Source organism: Diorhabda carinulata, chromosome 1 (assembly GCF_026250575.1).
Source record: "Diorhabda carinulata isolate Delta chromosome 1, icDioCari1.1, whole genome shotgun sequence".
Taxonomy (NCBI): domain Eukaryota; kingdom Metazoa; phylum Arthropoda; class Insecta; order Coleoptera; family Chrysomelidae; genus Diorhabda; species Diorhabda carinulata.
In genome coordinates, this window is record NC_079460.1 from 33,733,489 (window position 1) to 33,756,271 (window position 22,783).

At 28.4% G+C, this 22,783-nt stretch overlaps 1 protein-coding gene across 6 annotated transcripts in view; it reads right to left on the reverse strand.

The window, feature by feature from the left end:
- Window positions 1-22,170, reverse strand: part of LOC130897711 (kinesin light chain) — a 28,311-nt gene extending 6,141 nt beyond the window's left edge. Inside the window, exons 1-9 of one of the 6 annotated variants that reach the window (XM_057806594.1) lie at window positions 21,835-21,992; window positions 17,238-17,442; window positions 12,866-13,082; window positions 11,658-11,970; window positions 10,110-10,344; window positions 8,897-9,155; window positions 8,259-8,463; window positions 4,649-4,875; window positions 2,222-2,350 (exon numbers count right to left, since the gene is read on the reverse strand). In XM_057806594.1, the coding sequence (XP_057662577.1) occupies window positions 2,222-2,350; window positions 4,649-4,875; window positions 8,259-8,463; window positions 8,897-9,155; window positions 10,110-10,344; window positions 11,658-11,970; window positions 12,866-13,082; window positions 17,238-17,266 (1,614 nt within the window). In that variant the 5' untranslated portion in view covers window positions 17,267-17,442; window positions 21,835-21,992. Of the gene's footprint in view, window positions 1-2,221; window positions 2,351-4,648; window positions 4,876-8,258; window positions 8,464-8,896; window positions 9,156-10,109; window positions 10,345-11,657; window positions 11,971-12,865; window positions 13,083-17,237; window positions 17,443-21,834 lie in introns of all 6 variants that reach the window. The other 5 variants (XM_057806602.1, XM_057806610.1, XM_057806592.1 and 2 more) reach the window with 5 other exon arrangements.
- Between the last annotated feature and the right edge of the window lie 613 nt (window positions 22,171-22,783).

Below are 22,783 nucleotides of genomic sequence, written 5' to 3' on the forward strand. Positions count from 1 at the left end.
AGTACATTTTTCTCAATTGAAGTTCTACAAGATGCTTCTTACAGATAAAACCAGTGGTTTCAAAAATCGATAAAAAAATTCAAATCCTAAAAAATTGTTTCTAATTTGTCATGACTATATACTTTTAGAAACCTACACCATTCCACTACATCTGATATGAAATCTTACTATCATTACCACTCAGTAAACAACTGTTAATGAGAAAACATGAAAATAGCAAAACTGTTAACATACATCATCACAAGATTCGACCTTGGACATACCAGCAGGAACTTCTGTTCATATTTTATTAGTATTCATTGTATAAATTTAGCTGAAAAACCACTAGAATGAAAAAAACCAACAAGATATCATTGGACAAATCTACCCATAAAATATTATTTTATATTTTAAACATTATATTGGATAAATATTATAAACAAAATGGGTATAAAAATCGGTATCCAATTTATTTTTAAAACATTATAGATATCACAACCTAGAGGTAAAAGAGGATACATCAAATAAAGAAAAAGTTTGGTTCCTTAGTACCAATAAGTATTGTTATGATCAGTAGACCATGTTTACTAGAATTATAAAACTTGTTCTCTTTCATAAAGATGAAGTTTTAGAAAAGTACTGATATAGGTAAATATTTGTCCTGTAATACCCATAACATATTAAAATAATTAATCACCTCAAGTATTATGTGGTATGGTGAACTTTAATTAAAAAGGAATATAAAACTAGTTTGAAGATGTTTCTTATTTAGTAAATAATTATTGAATGAAAATCTGTCACGTCAAAGCTAACCTTTCGTTGAGTTGAAGAGAATTATATTATTGAATATTTTTCATTATGTGGTGGAATATACATAAAAATTCTGTATATTCAAGTATGAATGAAATGTTTGTTACTAAATTGATCACATGACATCTACATCTATTGAAAAGCATCCACGATCAAGTTACCACATGTTTGAACCTTTCACAATTTGTTTATAAAAATCCAATTTCCAAATTTTTTAGAAAACTTTAGTTCTTAAAAACGAAGTAGATTCTATAATTTGGACGTACACATTATGTTTCATGAAGCAAATATTAATAATGAACAAATTGGTATTTGAGCTGAATATAATTGAGAAACGGAAGCCACTGGTTTAAACTAAATATTTATTATTGAATACTATTAACCAATCTGGTTTATTTAGTTCAGTACAACAACTTTTATCAACTTTTTTTAGCACTATCTACTAATGGTATCAGAAATACATACCTACTTACTGTAGTAATGAGTAAATTGCGTAAATATTTTAAAAGCAGAAGCTTATGAGTTGATTAGTTGCAATTGCAATATATGCCTTAGTCATCGAAAAAATGTTAGAAACACCTTGTATACATATTTATGAGTTACTGTTAATTTGTTAGTAAAAATAAGCGAAAAAATCTTGTCTGCTAAGTTTGTAAATAAACTGAAAGATTAAAAGAATATCTGGAACAATATTTTCCAATGCATGTTACTGAATATCAAAAATAGTGTTTGTATTTGACATTCATCATATCATGTTGATAGAACAGTTTTCAACATAATCCAATTATGAATACTGAATTTGTTTATAACATGTATTGGCATATAAATTTAATCAGTTATCTACAAATATTCAGTCTGCAACGTATCTACAAGAAATATTTCAAGCATTTTTCAAATATCAAACTGTTTATCCAGATTACGTAAAATGTTGAAGAGACTACTTTATTCTTGACTTAGTTTCTTCAATACAATAATAATTTTAGAAGTATGGAGTATTTCTTGATACTCATTTGAATATAATTTTGTTGAATTATGAAGCTTTTACACATATAATATTAAACCTTTCAGATAATTGCATATCAGCTCATAATTTATTCTTAATTTAAGATTCTATTCCCATTCATATTGTGAATTGAGCATATTAGACCTAAGCTTATGTAATGCAACTTGAGTAATTAATTATTGCAATTTTTAAATGTCAAATACATTCTAAATGTGGAAGAAGCTAAGTCAAAATTATCTAAAAATTTTTTTTATAAAAGTTTCAAAAATGAAAAATGACAGTGGTACCTTGTCAAAAAATTCAAAAATAAATGCAGTTTTACTAAACTACTACTAATAATGAAAATGAACAGTATCTATTATAATAATTTAAACTTAACCCTAAGTCAAAAAATAGATGGGCTTATTAGACACACTTATTGGAACTCACCTCATCTCCATCATAAGCCATATCTAAAGATTCTCTAGAACCTCGGCGAGAAGTCTTTTCTTTTACACTTCCGGGTTTGCGTCTATCATCTGTCAGAAGATTTCTAGAATGTTTCACAATGTCCAATGCCTAAAAACAATAAAAAATCTTGTTTACGATAACAGAAGATTATATTCTTGAAGTTGAATAAATTTCCAAATAAATACAACACATGCTACATACTTTAAACGGAAGTGTGTCAGTAAAATTCAGTATAAAATACATCCAAAAAGTTGAAAATCGCCAATATTTAAACAGCAGCAAATATTGTATCAGAGCAAAAATTCCTATATAGTATTGTTGATGTCAAGGCAAAATAATACGTTGATTATCTTTTTCTCGATCGTTACTAACAGTTTGATATGGTTTCAACAGTATAATTCAATGCATAAGCAGTTCTATAGTATTGGTATCTTCTATTTGCATTTTATTTATATCAATTTGTGGAAACTTCCTAGATTCTGTGGAATATTCAGATAATGAATTATCCATTGAATATTACAATTGTTATTTTATTAATGTTTGTAAATATTTATGTATATATATATATATATATATATATATATATATATATATATATATATATATATACATATATACATATATATATTGACATATATATGTCAATAAAATATCAATTATAATATTAATATCAATATAATATTTTTAATATTAACAGTTTAAAAACCTTGTTTCCTACAAATTCTGAATACTTTGTAAAAGTTTGTTTATTACAAACTGATTATGGGAATTCATTCACTATAAATGTGAACAGTTATGAGCAATATATGAATCGTTAATGATTACATAGTATATCAAATTATACCTGAATTTTTGAACAGCTTCTAAAAAATTTACTACTCTAAAATACCTTATTCCCTTACCAAAATTAAAACTTATGAAGAAGCTAATAAAATTCATTTTAGCTTTGAACCATTTTAATTAATACTTTGAAATCATTGAAATATATTTATTTAGCTGTACTTTGCCTCTAAGTGAAAGGAGAGAGCGAGCTAAATGATTATTAAACTGTAAAATGCAGTGGATCTTTCCTGTATTCCTTAGGCGTGTTGAATCTTAAGTTGAGATCATTAGAGAGCTTATGAAAAGCTGAGATAGCAATATGTAAATGGATGAAACACATGTGTTTGCTCAAGAACTAAAAAATAGCTAATATACTGGTCGAATTTGTTTCACAAATGAATTGGGATTTTTAAGTAAATGAATGTGACCTAAAGTAGATGAAATACTTGTGCTTCGGGGTGTGAAATAGTTGGTGTGTTTGTCTATATGCTTATATTACGTATTGTTGTGATTATCATTCTAATGAACTATCTGTTATATAATTCACATTTACAATGCAATTTTTCAAGTTGTCTTTGTCTCTCTTCCACATCAGAAAAAAAACAGAGTACAGTTCAAAAAATTTTCTTTGGTTTAAATTTACAAGTTTTTTTATCTTGTTTTATATCAGGCAATTTGTATGAATATTCATTCCTTTACTACTGTTTCTATAAAATGAAGTAAACAAAATTATTTACGAGATATTATTTCAATCAAAAAATGATAAAACTTCTCAACAAATGTATTCTTTTTATGATGAACTGTTCCAAACTGAGAAACTTGAGATATCTATTATTGAATGATTTAGTAATATCATTTTTTGATAGCAATTAACCATGCTTCACAATTGATATTTGCTAATTGTAATTCTGTTGATACAAATTTAGATATCATCTACCAATCGTACAAAAGAAATTTACTAGTCACTAAAACCCAGTATACTTACATGACCTGTCAGTTCCTACAAACATTGCCAGTGGTTATTAGTACTCGTATATTCCGACACATAGCAATAAATAATATCCAATAAATTCAGTTTTATGAAAAATTACTTATGTTGTACATAAAATATGTTGGTCAAGAGACAAAGGGACATTCAAGAGGAAAAAGTTACATATTCAAAGAGCATGGAAGCAGCTTTACACTGTGTACAGTTTATCAAAAATACCAATTTTCATTTGTGTCGTCAAAAAAGAATTTTCTAGCGCCAAAAATTTTCTATAACAAGTTTTCACAAAATTTAGGATGAAATGTTTTGTTTTTTGATAATAGAGAATTTAAATATGTTTTATATCAAGTATTATCATTATTACCATCATACGTGTAGTATGGTGCTGGCTGCATCTGATATAAAGTATGTACTAAGCTTGAAAACGTACAAAAGAGGATAAAATAGTTGAAGAATTAATCATTTCATTAGCAGTTCATTACCTATATATTTCCCAATAATTTAAAAAATTTCAATAAATTAATGATATTTTAAAGTAAAAATTTTGAAGACATAATCTTAATACTAAAATATATTAGGTAGTTAATCCTACTCACTTCCTTTCTGCTGCGTAGGGCACAATCTTCTAGGGTTTCAGCAGCTTCATACTTGCCTTGACGCCTATATAAAGCGCCCAAATTCTTAAGAGTTGTAGTAACAGTCGGAGAATCCACTTTAGCTGCTTTATGCCAGCCCCCATATTCTCCATATGGTACATTTTCTTTATTTTTGGCTTTATTCTCCTCACGTTCCTCTGCTACTTGCCAAATAGGCTTGTTTTCACCTACAATAAAATATAAAAACATACACATATGAAACTTTCGAAATTGTTGCGTGTCATGAATGAAATATAAATGCTAATCTACAAATTTTGGTAATTTAGAAAACTATACAATATGAACATTGTTAGGTATTTAGAATAATGTCTATTTGACAGGTATTGTGTTGAATAATAATGACATATATATCTAAATATTTACCTAATTAATTTTGTTTAATATAGTTTTATATTGTGATGATTGTAATGAAAGAAAAATAATGAAAATCAATATAAACATCTCTTGATATTCGACGTAACTGATATAAAAGAAGAATTAATCTCTAAAATGAGTTTATTGTTTGATAATGAATAATGCTGGGAACTAGATTAACGAGATAAATCAGAAAAGTTACACCAACATAAAATTTCTTCCATGTTTTTTCTTAATCAAAATATAATATAGAAAAGCAATAGATTGCCATAAATTGGAGTAATTAACTCAAACTACAAAGTATGTGATAACAACTAGTTTAATTTTCATACTTTTTGTTGTAATATATAAATTTAAAACTATCACAGTACTCCCACAAAAAATCTACATTGCATTAATCCTACCCATTATTTGTAACAAGGACTTCCAAGATAAATATATTAACTTTCGGAAGTAATATGTTAGAAATCGTTGTAGCCATTGAAAATTTTATTTCGGCTTAGTAAAATGTATTTTAAATCTTAAAACATAATAACTATATAGTAAGAATGTAACATAGACGAATTGGAATTTTTATAGTTTATTTTTGTAATTTTCAATTCATTGGTATAATTTTGAGTTATAAACTCATCACTTATTACATCTCCCACTCATAATTTTTATGCCCGTATTAAACCATTCAGATATTTGTGACGACCAGTTAAGGTCCAAATAGTATGTGAATGGGTTGATACCATCAGTACTTAAGAACTAAGCAATGTTATTTACATACATACAGCTATAATATAAAAATATTTAGTGCTGTGATAAACCAGTTTTTGTCTCGAGTGTCAAATTGTTTTATAATATAGCTAATAAGAAATAAAAACGAAGCTAACGTACAAAATAATAAATTTAAATAAATTAACATATTATTGAGCTCTACAATGAAGAACGAAGGACCCAAATTAATGTTAATGTTTTATTTATTACTGTTGAAACTGTGAAAGTAAGGGGTACCAATGTACATTTAAAATCAACTGAATATAATACAAATGAGGCATTTATTTGGTTTAAAGCAAGCTATGAATAAAGAAATATAAAGCTGGATTTCATTGATTAGTAGTTTAACTGAACATATACACACAAATGTCTTACCTGGTATGAAAATAGTCCTTCAAGAAATGTTTCATAAGTATTAATTGAGGATGGAAAGTGTATTTTTTAGTAGTAAGTTAGAGATCAAATTTTGTTAATTAAAACCTTTCAAGCTTAAGTTTTTATATTAACAATCTTCAGTTGGATAAAAATAGTTACCCAAAAAGTGTTTAGAAGTTAAATTGAAGTATTATACAAAATAACCAAGCTTAAAATAAGTTACAGTATTAAAAATATTGGGTATAAACTTTAAAGCTCTAACAATAGAATAGTTGACAATCCTATATTCTGATTTTCTTTATAATGTGCAATGTCAGAGCTTGCTCCCCAACAGAGTATCAAAATGACTTTAATAAAATAAGTTTTAATATGAAAATACAACTCAGTGCCTTTCACTTCATAATATCATTGTCATATAGTTTATAAATCAAGACTTTTTTTAGAAATGATGAAACTACCATAAGCAGAATTCTGAATGTAATGCATAAAATCACATTGTCTGATTTTTACTAAATATATCTTTATTGATAAATGATTTTAATTCTCCAAAATACAAATCCCGTTTACCAAAATAAATTACTGTTCATTATCTTTACATATCCGTCTACCATAAAAATGTAGCATTTTGTTTAAACTATCAACTACTATACTATTTCACAGCCACCTTTGAATTTTAACAATGTAATTGAATAATCAATTGTAAAGTTGACCTTTGTCCTTAGATAATAAACATTCCATACAAACTATTTAAATATGTTTCAGGTTTAAGCACGCATATTGCAGCTCTTAAAGATGGAGTTGTATGGTGAGTGGTAGAAGCTGTTCATTGTTATTGCCATAAAATGTCAAGAAACGAGGAAAACCAGTTCAATATTTTTAAAATTTAAAAATTGTACAAAGTAAAGATTGATTGTTAAATACTTACAATATTATCAATATATTTAGAGGAAACTATATTCCTGGTAATTGATAAAGTATAGAACAACAAGCTATATACTAGTAAAATAAATGAACATTAGATTATATAAATATGACAGGGTGAAGCAAATTGAAAAAAATTTAAATTTGGAGTTATTTGGTGATAAGTATGAGCAGAAAGCACTGTACATTGTTACAGTTAAAAAATGTAAAAAAAACGACAGATGAAAAAAGTATAAAGTAATTGACTGTTACTTTGTGACCTGAATATTTTTAGTATATTTGGATGCACGCTATATTCCTGTTTGGCGATTAATAAGGCATATCATGATAAGCTGGAAACAAGCAAAATTCAGGTGTTTTTTGTCTTTATATCTCGTACATTATCAGCTCAATATTTCTATGATAAAGGTGAATTTTCACCTTTATAAAATCAATTTGTGAAAAAATCAAGCTTGAAATACAAATTTTTGAAAATACAAACTGACAGGTTTCTGTTAAATAAATAACACAAAAATAGTTAAAAAATATTTAATATTGTGATACCTTTGTATAAAATAAATAAAATAAAAACATCCAACTTTTTTAGTGCCAATGAATTTATTACCGGTAAAAAAGCAATTGAAAATATCCAAATATTACTTTCTACCCCATTCTTGCATGCATTAATCTATGCTACACAATAAACAGTCTTAACAAAGCTACCAAAAATACTTTTTTCACTCATATATATTTTAATAGACCTGCTTAGTTATGAATTAAAAAAAATATTTAACACAAATACTTTATCGTTATGATATAATTATAAAAATTACCAGTTCTAAATACTCCTATACCATAAATTCGAATATGATTTGTGAGGAGCTACCATGTATATGAATGGAAACAGTCATAATTACGGTAGGAAACAATGGTAATTAAGCTGGTAAATATGTTTACAAAGGATTCAAAACTATCTATCGTAACTATATTATTATTTTTATATAGTCTATTTAGTATCTACTTACTTATTTCTAATATTATGAAAATAGCGATTTTTTTTAAATCTAAACAGGTCTATCATAGAAAATAACTAATTCCAAATCATGTGTACGAAAAGGTGAAAGTAGTTGTGGTAGCAAAACGCATTATCTCCTCTCACCGTCAATAGTTCCGAATTCCCGTTCATGTGCTCTGTTAAGGATCTGCTTGTAGAGAACTTCAGCTTCCTTGTATTTGCCTTGCTTCAAATAACAAGAAGCCAAATTATTCATGGTTTTGCTGACGTTCGGATCATCTGCGCCTAACCTTTTTTCATAGATTTCTAACGCCCTTTGATAATACTTTTCTACCTCTTCATATTTGCCCTGAAAAATGGTTACCCTCATAAAAGTTCCTCTCAAGTAATTAGGCTGGTTATTGTAATTTCAGTAAATAAATAATTTAAACAATTGAAAGCATATGTCATTACAACAATTTGAATAGTAATTAGTGATTATGTCAAACTGTACTTTTAGATGGTTTTGTCACAAATGAATATTTCGAAAGAAAGTTAAAGAGTCTCAAAATGTTGATTGTGGCATGACATATCTCTAATTTTTACTTTTGACCTGTCTGTCAATTCCTATATTAATAATAGAACACCTAATTTTAGTTAATTACCTTTTTAACAAATTTAAAATGGTTTATTGCTTATACAATACTTTTTTGGTTGCATCCTTATAATTAGTAAATATATTATTAGAACGCCATTTCAATAGATATTATTTATTTACATTTTATCACAAATGATGTACTTACCTGATTTTGACATAGCAAAGCCAGGTTATTCAATTGTTTAGCTACGTCAGGATGTTCCTTTCCAAGCACCTTTTCTCTTATATCTAGTGCTCTTTTACACAATGGTTCAGCTTCTTTGTACTTTCCACGTTTACCATATAACACAGCCAAATTGTTCAAAGTAGCAGCTACAGCTGGATGATTTTCTCCGAGAGTTTTTTCTCTTATTGCTAGAGCATCATTTAAAAGGTTTGCAGCATCTTTATATTTGTTTTGATCCCTGAAAATATAATAATATTTCAACAGCAATAACTTGACAAATAATTAAATAAACTCTTGGACACAATTATTTACAATATAAAGACAAAATTAAACCAAATTACATTGAAATAATAATGAACACCTACTAATTAGTCGAATATGACCTTAATTTGCTTTATTTTTCCCATAAGTTTGTTATTGCTGGAAATGCCTAAATAAGCCATCATAATGGAGCAAAAGGCATTACATATTTGACAATAATGTTGTCTAAGTAATAGTGGGCATTCATAGACCTCATATGTATAGGGACCAATTCCGTACGAGCATCGAAGCAATTTCGTCTACAAAACATTTTAGAGCCACCACCAAAAGGCACTTTAGGAGAGATATTACTGCTGGCAAACCATTCTCGTAGCCTTTGCCAGACACACTCACGTCCATCTAGAGTTTTAAGGCTAACTTTAGTTTCATCAGAGCCCATTTGCAATCACTGATGTAGTCTTGCAAAATTTTATTTCTGAACTTAATGTTCTCTGGTAAGTAAGGGTTTTTTGGCTTGTCTTCTGTAGCTTAACTCTGCTTTATGTAAACGTCTTTTACCGTTCGACATTTCGAACATCTGGTGATTCATTTTTTAGCAAATTGTTGTGACTTTCTTGTTTCCGAGAGCAGGTTGTCTCAAAAAGCAATGATCAATTTGATTAGTGCAACGTTTTCGCCCCTCCTGGTCCTCAATGGTACGAACCCATTTCATTATGTCGCCTCACTTTATGACTGATGTTGGAATGATGTCTTCTTAAAAAACCAGCATTTATATGCCCTGGGAACTTTGAGTATATCAAATCTAATACTGATCTCATATATATGCATACTTCACCATAAACCGTAAAGTCAGACCATTTCATTTTCATTATACTAATTTTAAAGACAAATAAATGTATGTTTGATTTTAGAAACGCATTATGTATGTTACCTGTAAACAAGAGCTAAAATGTTCAGCATGGTAGCTACATCAGGGTGATCGTGTCCACTGGTTTTTTCCAAGTCTTCCAAAGCTTGTTTACACAAAGGTACTGCCACTTCGTATCGACCTTGAGAAGCATACTGTATAACTAAATTATGGAGGGTTCTGAGTCGAGCGGGAATTTCGTAGCCAGCATTTACTTGTTGAGATAGTTGTAATTGATTTGGTGGTGTAGGAGACATATCTAGAATAAGATATATTTCAGAATTAACTAGATATACATATTTGGTCAATCACATAGTCAAGTAAAAATGAAACAGTAAATAATGGAGTAATAAATATAGGTATACACAATTTCAGGAAAACCAATAAAAATAATAAAATGGATATAAAAAATTCAAATGCTACATTTAAGTGGAATAAAAAGAGTGTAATTGGATACATACAAATACTCAGGTAAATACACACACCATACCGCCATTACATGATTAGAGAGCAGAAAAGGAAGTAGATAAGTTGATTAATTAGATAAAGAAAGTAAAATTCCAGCGAATAATACTAAATATGTGATTGAAATATATACCAACGGGAAAAGAAAAAGTACTAGCAAGGCAAAAAACACTTGATAGAATATGAATAAGAAATAGTAAATAGACATTTTGTACAACAATGATTTGAAAACAGTTAATGACATACGGAATCAAAATATAAGAGAAATATAGAATTGTATCAAAATAAAGAAAACTAAAATGCATTATGAGCACACATTAAAAATACAGAAAGCTAAAAAGAATTGAAGCAAAAATAAGATCAAATTATAGAATAGTATAGCTCAATGAGATGTAAAAATGAATATGAAGAAAGAGAGAAGCCAATATATAATTTAGAGAAATTCAACAGGGAAGAAAACAGTATAGATACAAAGATTGTGACTAATTGAAAAATGATATCAGAAAGGAGATTCATGGATGAACGATCTTCAAAATAACAGCAAACGAGTGGCAAGGAAACTTAAAAAAAAATCATTAAAAGAAGAAATTGGCGGAAAATATAGCCGAATGATAATTTCAAAGGGACAAAGGGGGAGGAAGGACACTAATAAAAGACATAGTACAAGGGAAAAAAGAGTTATATTCAACCGACTAATATACCATCGTTTTAATAATAATCAGACATTTGTGTAGATAATTATTAAAATTACAAAAAATATAATAATTAATCATAACAATGATTGTTCCTCTATGTATCTTAAATATTCATAGGGGAGCTTGAAACTTAATAATTTTACCATTTGCTAATTAGAACCATCCTCATAAATCAAATTATTTCATGAACTCTGTATGACTATACAACAACACAAGTGCATTATGATGGTTATTTCATCAGATTTTCTTATAAAATGTATTATTTGTAGAAATTTATTAATGGAAAACTTGAATAAACAGTATGATTATGGACAAAGATTATGTGATGGTAAAAATAATACACAGTAGCAGAGGTTTACTATCATGAAAGAAGTGGTACTAGCAAAATAGTTAAAATGAATAAATTACTTACTATGCCTGTCATCTGCTTCATCATCTGGAAACAGATCTACTACTGGATCGGGTTTTTCACTCTTTGACTGTTCAGATGCATTGTCATCAGTTACATCTTGGTCAAATTTGCTCACTGAACTCATAAATTCAAGATGACGTTTATCCTCTTCTAATTGAGCGACCATTTGTTCGCTGGACTGCAATCTCTGTTGTGTAGAGGCTAATTCATCACGAAGCCATGCATTTTCTTGACATAATCTTCTAACTTGCGTACGCAATTTTTGTTTTTCAGCTTCAACTAGTTGTAAGTGTGCGGCTAATGCCATAATCACCTTTTAAAAAGACATGCTTTAACTGTAATACACACATTTTTGGTGGCAAGTCAAGACCAATATATATTCAAAATATTTAGCATAAAATGACCACATGCTCCATAGTAAAAGATGTTTATTAGATAATAATAATAATTTTTATGCGGGATAGGTAAATGATAAAGGCTCTTAGCTTAGTCTTTCATGTAATAATAATAATAAATACGTTGTTCAATACAGAATTAATCTAAAAGAATATTTTGTTTTAATGAAACAAAAACAACTTATTCCTGCTATTGAAAAAATAAAAGTAATCCTAGAATATTCAAAAGAAATAGATAAAAAGTTATGATGTATAAAAGCATATTTTCAACACCTCGATTTATTATTAAAAGGAAAATAATAAAAGATAAATATCTTTTTATCCATGAAAAACAATGATTTTGTACATCCAAGAAAAAATATATGCAGAATAGAGGTAATAATAACATTCGCATAAAAATTTGGTTGTAAATTATCAGCTTTAGGAAAAATATATTCAATAAATAGAAAAATTAATAAATTTGCTAAAAATTCTAAAAACTTCCTCCAAAGAATTTTAGAGACAAAAAAAGAAACAAATAAGAAACAAAGCACAAAAATAAAGATTTGCATAGAGTTGCCCAAGCCATTTTTAAATTAAAGGTGGGTATGAGAAGTAGCATCATATAATCACACAATAGTTAAATTTATAAGAATAATATAATAATAATTAATTAATTTACGGAATTTAACAAAAGTCATATATATATATATATATATATATATATATATATATATATATATATATATATATATATATATATATCAATTTATGACAGGTTTTCAATAACAAATATATACATAGTTTTTTGTTTTAAAATAGCAAAAGCATTACCTGTGCTTCCCCAAGACCAAGCTCTATCATATCAGCGCTCTGCTGCACTAAGCCAGCTCTTTCACTAACTACAGGATCGGGGGCTTCATGAAGGCTGTGTAGAATTCCTGTATGTTCTGATCTCAAGGCTTCCAACCCTTGAGCGACTGTTTTTACAGCAGCAACAATTTCTTCTTGTGTCATTTGTGTCATTTTGCCGTAGTTTTCTATCTTCTTGCTAAAAACAAAAATGTTAAATACTATATGGAACTGGTTTCTGGAAAATAGGACATGTTTTTTTACTGTCATTGAACTAACAAATGCAATAATTATTTAATACAAACAACGATATTAAAAAGCAAATAGCGACAGCTGGTGTCATGTCCTCAACAACAAAAGGTTCTCATCAACACTGTTAAATTGAACAATTTCTGCTTGGAAATTCATCCAGAGTCTGACCTTGCTTATGGTCTTTTTAGAGATACATAATAAAATATCTTTTATATTCAACCAAATAAACTAAAGCCTAATTATAAGTTGTCATTTTTTTGAACTCTAGGCGATTTAAGTATTATTGCATAGAGTTAAATATATGAATGTACTATGACTATGATTATTTATAATAGCGCAATATCAAATTAATTGTGTTAGAAAACACTGATTGTTGAAAATTATAAAAAAAATTGGTTGGAAAAATAGATTATGCAGAAATTTGAAACACCATCGTCCTTAAAAGAGATGAAAAGCGTATTCATACTATTCAATTTTTATAAACGAAGCACAAATCTATAAGAATAATAAATTGATAGTTTTTAAATAAGATAATCGATTTTAACATTTGTATATGAGTCATGGGTGCTCTCAGAAAGGAAAAAAGTAAATTATAGGGAGCCATTCATGAGCATTTTTTATTAGAGGGTTTTTGAAATACTTGTTTAGAGACACTTTTCACCATCTTCTCGGAAGATGACTATATACTCCCCATTTGATTGAACACTGTTAAATTGAATTGAATCATTGAAGAATAATAATTGTTGAACAGATGTAGAAGAAGAGATCAAAAATATTTTAATTATTTTAGGACCGTAGTGGACGTTTCATAATATATACTTGAATAAGTGTATTTTTAAATAAAGAATATATATATATATATATATATATATATATATATATATATATATATATATATATATATATAAATGCTTTCGTTCATTATATGAACACATAAAATATAAAGTTCATCATAACTAGTTCTAGAATCCTTATCTACAAAGAAGGGCAAATTTCACTTTCCAACCAATCTCTCTTTTCCCATTTCCAGATATTTGGAATTGGAAACCTCAGACTTTTAACACAGCCAAAAACAATGAAATTTGACTTACTCAGAATTAGAGCAATGTTTCATATTTCTACTTCAAGACCCTTTAAATGTCATTGATGTGGTAGATAACATATATCTTATGATAATAAGATAATTCTATTTATTTATATACAAATATATTATACTAACGTTTTTGTGAAACCTACTTCCATATTTACTGCTGAAAATTTAACAAATATGATTACTTTGGCAACACACGAGATTTGTCCCAAGAGTATCGAGCCTACGAAAAAAACCAAAAGTCGCAGGAAGCTGCATCAGCACTGTACGAAGGCTGATGAAACTGTACGACTTAGTGCTTTGTTAAATATCGGCTGCAGAAGGTTCCATGAATACGATGAGGGATTGTCGTGGTGTAGCAGCGAACTACTACTTGTAACAGTTTTCTTTTCATTGTATAGTATTCTTTAGTCATCGTGTGACCTCTCAAAGCATATTCGTGTTGCACAATAAATTCATAATAAAAGAAAGCATTCAAAATTAACTCCATTTTTCTTCATGGTGCTTTTATGTTGACGATTTATCACCAGTAATAATCAAGCTAGTTTTTCAGGATTATAGCATTTGATGCAAATTCATTGATCTAAGTTTTCTTCCATTTTTAACAATAACAAAATAGGACGAATAAAAAAAACACTCTAAAGTCGTTAACATAACAACGACTTGAAAACTTACTGATGGCGCCCATGTCCCTCAGAGGGCGCCCGGAAGTTTTGGCACGGAGATATAAGGATAGGTTCGATACTTTTGAAATAAACCTCGTATCTTGAATATTTACTGTAACTACTCAGCGATCATTGAATAATGGTACATGTAATAGCTAATGGAGTAAATATTTCAATTGAAAGGGTATGTATTTTTTGCATGAAAGATTACACATGAAAAAGCTATGTTAGGTGGGTGTTGCGATGGTTTATTGCTAACAAAAGTTCGCCCGCATTAAAAATGTAAACGAATATTACTCCAAGGAAGTAAAAATCGTTTTTTTTGACTGTTAAGGTCATGTCCACAGCATATTGGGATTGTAAATATGAAATCTTTATTGTCGAAAGAAAGAGAAAAATGATAAATGGCCAATATTACCGCCTATATTGGAGAAAAAAATCAAACTTGAAAAATTGGCTTTGTGGAAAGTAATTTCAGGCTAATAGAGAAATCAATTAGAGACATCTATTAGGTAACTAAATAATCAACACACTCAGTTATTGAAAATTTATTTCATTTTATATGAACTCCTTGGAATGTGTATCAAAATGGATATTTTTTATAATATTCCATGTAAAATTATCCTGAAAGTACTAATAGTTTACCCTATTGAAAATAAAATGAATCATCTTAAGTCAGGCACTTAAGGTTGTGAAAGTGTCAAGTTAGTTAAATATCTACTATGCTAGACTAATGTAGTAAAATATAACTGAATGTGTTGGTGTGCGCAAAACTTGTTATCTTGTTAGTTTCAGTCTCAGTTATCGCGCTTGCTTCTGGTTTACACGAGGCTTAATTGTCTGTCCAAAGTTCGGAGGAGGAGAAGAAACAAGAGTAAACTGTAAACTAAAATGAATATAGTTACTAGAAAAAAATAGCATGTCTATTCGAGTAATTATATGGAAAACTTTTTATTTTTCTTGTTTTATAAAAAGTTCTGTATGAACTAACGGAGAATTCTAACATCGAAAACTTGTTGATAATATCGTCATCGCTTATGAAGTCTATTGCAGAAAATCCAAAAATGCAAGTGTGCAAAAGAGTGGCAAATGTTTCGAAACAAAATAAATGTTTTCCATATAAACAGGACAGATGGCTACCCTGGAATTTCAATAGACTATTAAAATTTTGTTCTTTCTTTTAAGGAGAGTTGGAAGTTTTCTGATGAGCAATACTTTTTCCTACTGCAACTGTTCCATTACAAATGGAAACTTTATGGTAAAAGTTTCTGTGGAACTGTTAAAACATGAAGTATGGAGAAGTTAATGTTACAATAGCCTCTATAAACTGATTCTAACAAGACAGTATCACACCATACATACACTAGAGAGTATGTATGGTGGTAAAGTAATAGGTTTGATCTGCTAAATCCCGTGATTCAACCCTCCTTGGATATTTTTGAAAAAATTTCTAAAGTGGAAGATTATTATTTCAGAAAAATATTAAATTATAAAAATCTGATAAAAGAGTGATTGAATTTTTAGAGAAAGAGGGCTGGGTATTACAGGCATTAGTGAACAATTCAATTATGTTTATTTTTATATACATATAATGTTTGTATACAAGCTATAAGGTTATTATTTATGTTCATTGAGTTGAAATTTCAGTTTTAAAATTTATATATTGAAATATGTAGGGAAATTTTTATAATAAAACCAAACCTTGTTTCATGCAAAAGGAATGTGACAGCATATCTAAATGTACCTTTCAAATAAGTTTTTTTTTGATATTATTTGAAATAAAAGTACTTTTTCTTGTGCAAAGTTCATTTTATTTGATTCACTTCTAGTATCACAACAAAAAATGTTCTATAATGGATTTTAGATTTAATAGTGAGTAGAATTTCTAATTTAAAATATCCTCAAATGAATCACAACAGTTGAAAAGCATGGTGGAAGAGGTCAAACATGATTGGATTTTCATTATACACACCCATATCATTCCATGAAAATCTTAATTTATAATTTTCTGTCATTAGAGATATTTGCCACCCCAGAGAAGGAGATTCACATATTTATAGCTTCTAATGTTGGGTAGTTATTAATTGATATCAACATAATGTAAAATAATTCAGAAGTAGTACTTCGCGTAAAATAATTAAGACAAATTTTATTTTAGCAAAATATTAACTTTGGCTGTTTCCACTAGAAGTGGTTCATACCCATCAAGTAATGATTGCAATTGAGGAATTGAAGCCCTTTAGACCACAGGCTCTTTTGATTTATTAACTAATTAGTTTGAGACAAGTCTTGCATCAAGAAGTACACACAAAACAAAAGTAAAGCGTAAAAAGAAAATACAACTTACATCCTATACGCATTGATGGTTTTAGACATGTTTCAAAAACCTCTCTTGATTAAACATCCACGATTGGCTTGTTGTACCATTACCAAAAATGCAAAGTACAGATCCAAGCTAAATAAACTGGATTGAATATAAAATATTTGATTATTATTTTATTGAAGCACTATTGTCGCTTTTACAGAATACTATACTTTTAATACTTAGTTATCTGTAACAAAAATGTCCAAGTCAGTTACTGGAGTCATACAAACATTTTGATTATGAGTAGTATCATATACTTTTCAAGATCTTATTTATTTCTAGTGGAAGTTTTAGCTTGTCCTAGAGAGGAATTGGGAATATGAAATACCTCGCAGAAGAAAGTTAGAAAATGTAATCCAAAAACTTTTGGTTCTGAGCTACTATGAGGTTAACATTTAACCATTGCGTTTTTAACTAATGTTCCATAAATCTAATTCACATAATGAACTAGTAATTTTGACATCACACCAACTTATTTTTAAACTTTGAACATGATTTATGTGTAACAAGAATAAATGAATTTTATTTTCAGCTCTTCTAGTTGATAATTACTACTATTCAAATTTTTATGTAAAGTAGATAAGACACAATAAAATTGTACTTAACTTATTGCATTCAACAGACTACCACTCAGAATATGAACAAAAATAATATACAAAATGTGATTTCAAAAAACTGTATTTTCAATGCAATCTTTGGAATATAAGCAAATTGAATAATTCATTAGATTTATTACAGGCAATTCCATATAGAGCTGTGACATAGACCTTAAACTATTTTAATCTTCTATTTCCAAATTTTTCTTGGAACAAAATAAAAAATTGTTATAATCCATAGTTAGCTAAACAAACGCATAAAGTGAATTAGATTCACTAATGTTATTTTATAGCCTTTACATATCCATTTTTTTAGAAAAACCATAACAGAATAACAGAAGTACCTTAGACATCCTCTATTAGTGTTTTAAAGTTCTAATATTACAAATGCTACTTCTTAATATGAACTCTATTGAACGACTTAGTCAAATTGTGTGGGATAGTATATGGAGTTATATTGCTGAATTAGTTGTGGATTGACAATTCTATTCAAATTTCTAGATAAAGTTGGGAAAATGCAAGTTAAAATAATGTGGGAACATTTGAATTCATAACTATATACACAAAAAAGGGAGTTATTAAAAAAAAACTCTAAATGACTCCATTAATTGACTTGTACTACCGATTGTTTCAACAATATCTTATGATTAAATTACATAAATGCTTGAAATGGTGACCAAAACTAGATATGAAACAAGGGAGATTGTTAAAAATGACTGTTGTTTTAAATTTACATGATCATAAACACTTTTCTTCTTAAAAATTTAATCACTGAATGTTTTAAAGAAAATATCTTTTCAGATATCCATATGATAGCATTAATCCTAATATCTTTTAGGTTTAAAATTAATTTCAAAGTTTCATCAACTCCAAGTGATAAGTAAATCAAGAGCTCATTGAATTTCCTAAAAATGTAAATAGCAAATAATAGGAAAACATAGAATTTTGAAAAGAAATTAATGAATTGATTGATCAACTGCTTATGATTAGAATTAAGTAGAAAAAATACAATTAAAAAATATGTATATTAAAAAATTATACACGTATTTAATTTTACGAAGGATTTCAATAAGTTTTTATTTCTTGTGTCAATATTGTAATAGAAAAATATGGTCTGTGTTTAAGGAAAATGAGTAGACAAATTTCATAGAACATTGCAGATTATCCAAATATGTATGGTCTTTTTTGGTGTTCAACTAAATTGATTTGTTCCCATTGTTAATGATCTCACTTTTCACTAGCATTATACCGAACAGTTTACCTTGGTAATGAGGAAGATAGCATGATTAAAGAAACCCAGTCCATAAATTCTAATTTAGATATTTCAATGGCAATCATGCAAACTTTTCATTTTATTCAGTAATAGTGTTAGAATTACATATACATTTCACCCTGGAGTACTAAACCTCAATTTAGGTACCTTATTACTAAACCTTCGTCATTGTGACTAACAGTATCTAAAAATCAATTAAGAGAGTTGTAAAGGAAACAATAAGAACAAATAATTATCCATTTAACATTTTTATTGATGGGATATTAAAAACATGCACATTTTGTGCCGAATATTACAAAAGTAAATACGTAAATAAATGCTTACACAGACTGTTACATAAAAAATTCAAATAAAAATGGCTTAGAGAACACAAAAATTATATAAAAGTCAATATCTTTTTCAATTCACATTTACTACCTTTCTTCGAAACAATTTTTACACAATATCACTTAATGTTCACCGCATATTGCTAATGAACAACTCCTACAAGACGTTTTTGTCATTCTTCAGAGTTTGTAGTCGCATTTAGAGCATATGCGTCGTTTTTCTCTTGTGTTTCTGCAGCAGGTGCTACCCGAGGAACTGAAATTGTAGGTCCAATTGCAGTCCTATGCTTGACACATTTTTGGGTTGATAGATGATTGCTTTTCAGAGCACCACTTGAAATGAGTAAGCTAAATAGAGCATTTAGCTATTCAAGGCACATTTCTTTTTTCGTCAATGTAATTTGCTTATAGTTTTTCTGCTGAATTAATATCTCTATATTGGTGAAACGAAGAACTACTTCCATAAATGAATCGATAAAAAATAGTTTCAGACATTCCAGGATGTCGTAACTGTATCCAGTTTGAGGGGTAGAGCCTTGTCTTATGTGGACAACATCAATACTCCGCGTTTTTCCAGATATCACCAAGCTAGATGTCTTCCATTTCTTTCCTTTTTTACCCTCTAATTCTTCAAGACCTGGTTGAAGCATATATTTACTTGAACCTCTCTTTTGTACTTCCAAACAGCTCTTATCTTCATCAAGTGATGTTATTGGAGACATTTGCTTTCTCTTCTTTCTTTTTTTTTTCTCTCTCCGATTTCAATTTCCTCGATAAGTTCAGCGACTTCCCGAGTTTCAAGCCAATCTGTTCGTCATAATGACGAACACATTTTACTTGTAGTACTAAAGCTTCGTCGAACAGACAATGTAAGTTTTATTTAGACTTCCCTAGTTAAAATCCTTAGAGTTCAACGGTCCTTGCTCCTACTTGGTTCAAAGGGCACTGAGCTGGGGAAAGAACTGCTATAGCCTGAATTTCCTAATCTTACCCACAAAGGTTATACCATAAATTATTCAGCACAGGTAGTCAAACCGACGAAGATTTAGTATTCCAGGGTTAAATATCTATTAGTTGAGGTACAAAGATGTCAAATGGTACATTTGTAAAATTTCAATTGTACCATTAAGCTTATTAATGAAATGTTAACAATACCTGCAGTAGAGAGATGATGATAAATTTTATTAGTGACATATGACAGTTAAATGTGCACGAATCTCAAATATTAAAAGTGAACTTGAATATTAAATTTTATTTAAATGGTTTCAATTTTCTGGTATACAACTCTGCAGAACACCTAAAGTCTAAAACTGGTTTTATTTTGAACTAAGCATACTTTCTTATTTTCTAGACATTAAGCTTTATGGTCTAGTGGTTCCACCAAAATAAATGAATTAACTGATAAATGTTTATATATCAGTTATTATAAAGCATATCTTATAATTTCAAATTACATTCTTGATTTTTTAAAATTTGAAGGTTTGGAAGTTTCATAGCAAATTAATTTCAAACATTGATTTTTTTATTCACAATTTATGGAAGTAGGAATTTTATTTCAAATTAATTAATGAAAGTGGTAGGATTAAAAACACTTTCTCTATTGTACTTACTAATAAATGATACATTGGTAATTATATACATACTTTCAAAGATAGTTGTTATTGACTTTTTATTCATTAAAATAAATCAATATAATTATAACAAACTTTGAATTTTGTTCAATATATTATAACCATAGTCAAAATGGAACAACGTTTATATTTCTATACCATACCAATAAAATCATTCGATAAGGAAAATTTGATAATAGTTCATGTACACTTGTAGTTCAGATTCATTTCAAATAAAAAAAATTGATTGATTTCCAAAATTTTGGATAAGGTACACTTGGTTTCTACTTTTTCAGTTGCTTTTAATTACATGTCATATTAAATCAATATATTTTTTAATGTAATATTGAGAATGATTGAAATCTACAAAAAGTAACCTTGTTGTTCACTATGAATAAACGGGTAATTTTAACACTGAAGGTATATTTATGGGGCGATAGATAACTATCGAAAGAATGTAAAAAAAAGCATTTGAAGTTCCAAATACCGCAAAAAGTCAATAAAAACATCCTTGAACGGGAGGAAACTATCTTGCGAGTTGACGTATACCTTGATCACAATAGCACATGATATAAAGGAATATCTAACTCCTTATATATGATATACATTTGTATAACTCTTAAATTTAGCTGTATTTAATTTATTTTCCAAGTATGAAATGTTTCTAGGAGTTGTCAAATATATTGTACACTGATTCATAGATGCATGACGTTTAGCAATCGATTAAATTGTGTGAAGATTAATAAATATGTACAAAGCTCTGTAGGTACTTACATTACTACTAGGAAAATCTTTATATCAGTACGCACCCATTAAATATTTTTAGAACACAATAAATAGTGGTTGTTCCTGTTCTTGCTTTTTGATTAGTTTTTGACTTACTGCTCACTCTTTGGTGTTGCGACACCTCACACGTTCCATGTATTTTAGAATGATATCGATTTTTAGACGCAGTGACTAATGTTCCGCTCTATGCCGTTTCAAAATACTAACTAAATAACTATTAAATTGAATTTTTATATTTTAATAAAATATTAGATCAAATTATAGCTATCGTAACGCTAGAAATATCAATTTAAGTGTTCTGACTAAATTGGAAAGTTGGCTAGTGCCTTTATTCTGTCACACTTCAAACTACCAATTTTATGTTCGAAAGGGGCTTGAGATTTGCAGATTTCTGTTATTTTCTGTCAAAATCGTTTTACTGCTAGTCGGTAGATGTCAATAATAATTTTGAAATTAATAACTTTGGATTTGTTTAGTTCAGATCTAGTTTCTTTATAAAACCGAATGTTGATTTATAACTAGAGTTAACTATTTTTTTCATTGTAAATGCAAGAAATCGGCTTCTGGAACGTCCCATACTATTTTCTATTTGCATTTGCATTTCTATGGTAGTGTTAAGATATTTTTAATTATTTGTCTCTATTTCTGTTAATTATATCAACTTTCAATGATTGACAAGACGATTAATGTTATTATGTATTGAAGCATTTTAATCAGGTTGTACTTAGCGAAGTCAATGCTAAATTTCGTTTACCAGATCACTGGTAATGATTACTAGCGAGTAAAGTGTTAATGTATAGCTGTTAAAATATGTTTCTACGCGCGTGGAAACGCAATTTAAATAATACCCCATTCGCAATATTCGCATGTTTGTAAAAGATATGATGATTATGTGTTAATCAAAGAAAATCTGGCATCATTAAATGAATATTGCACA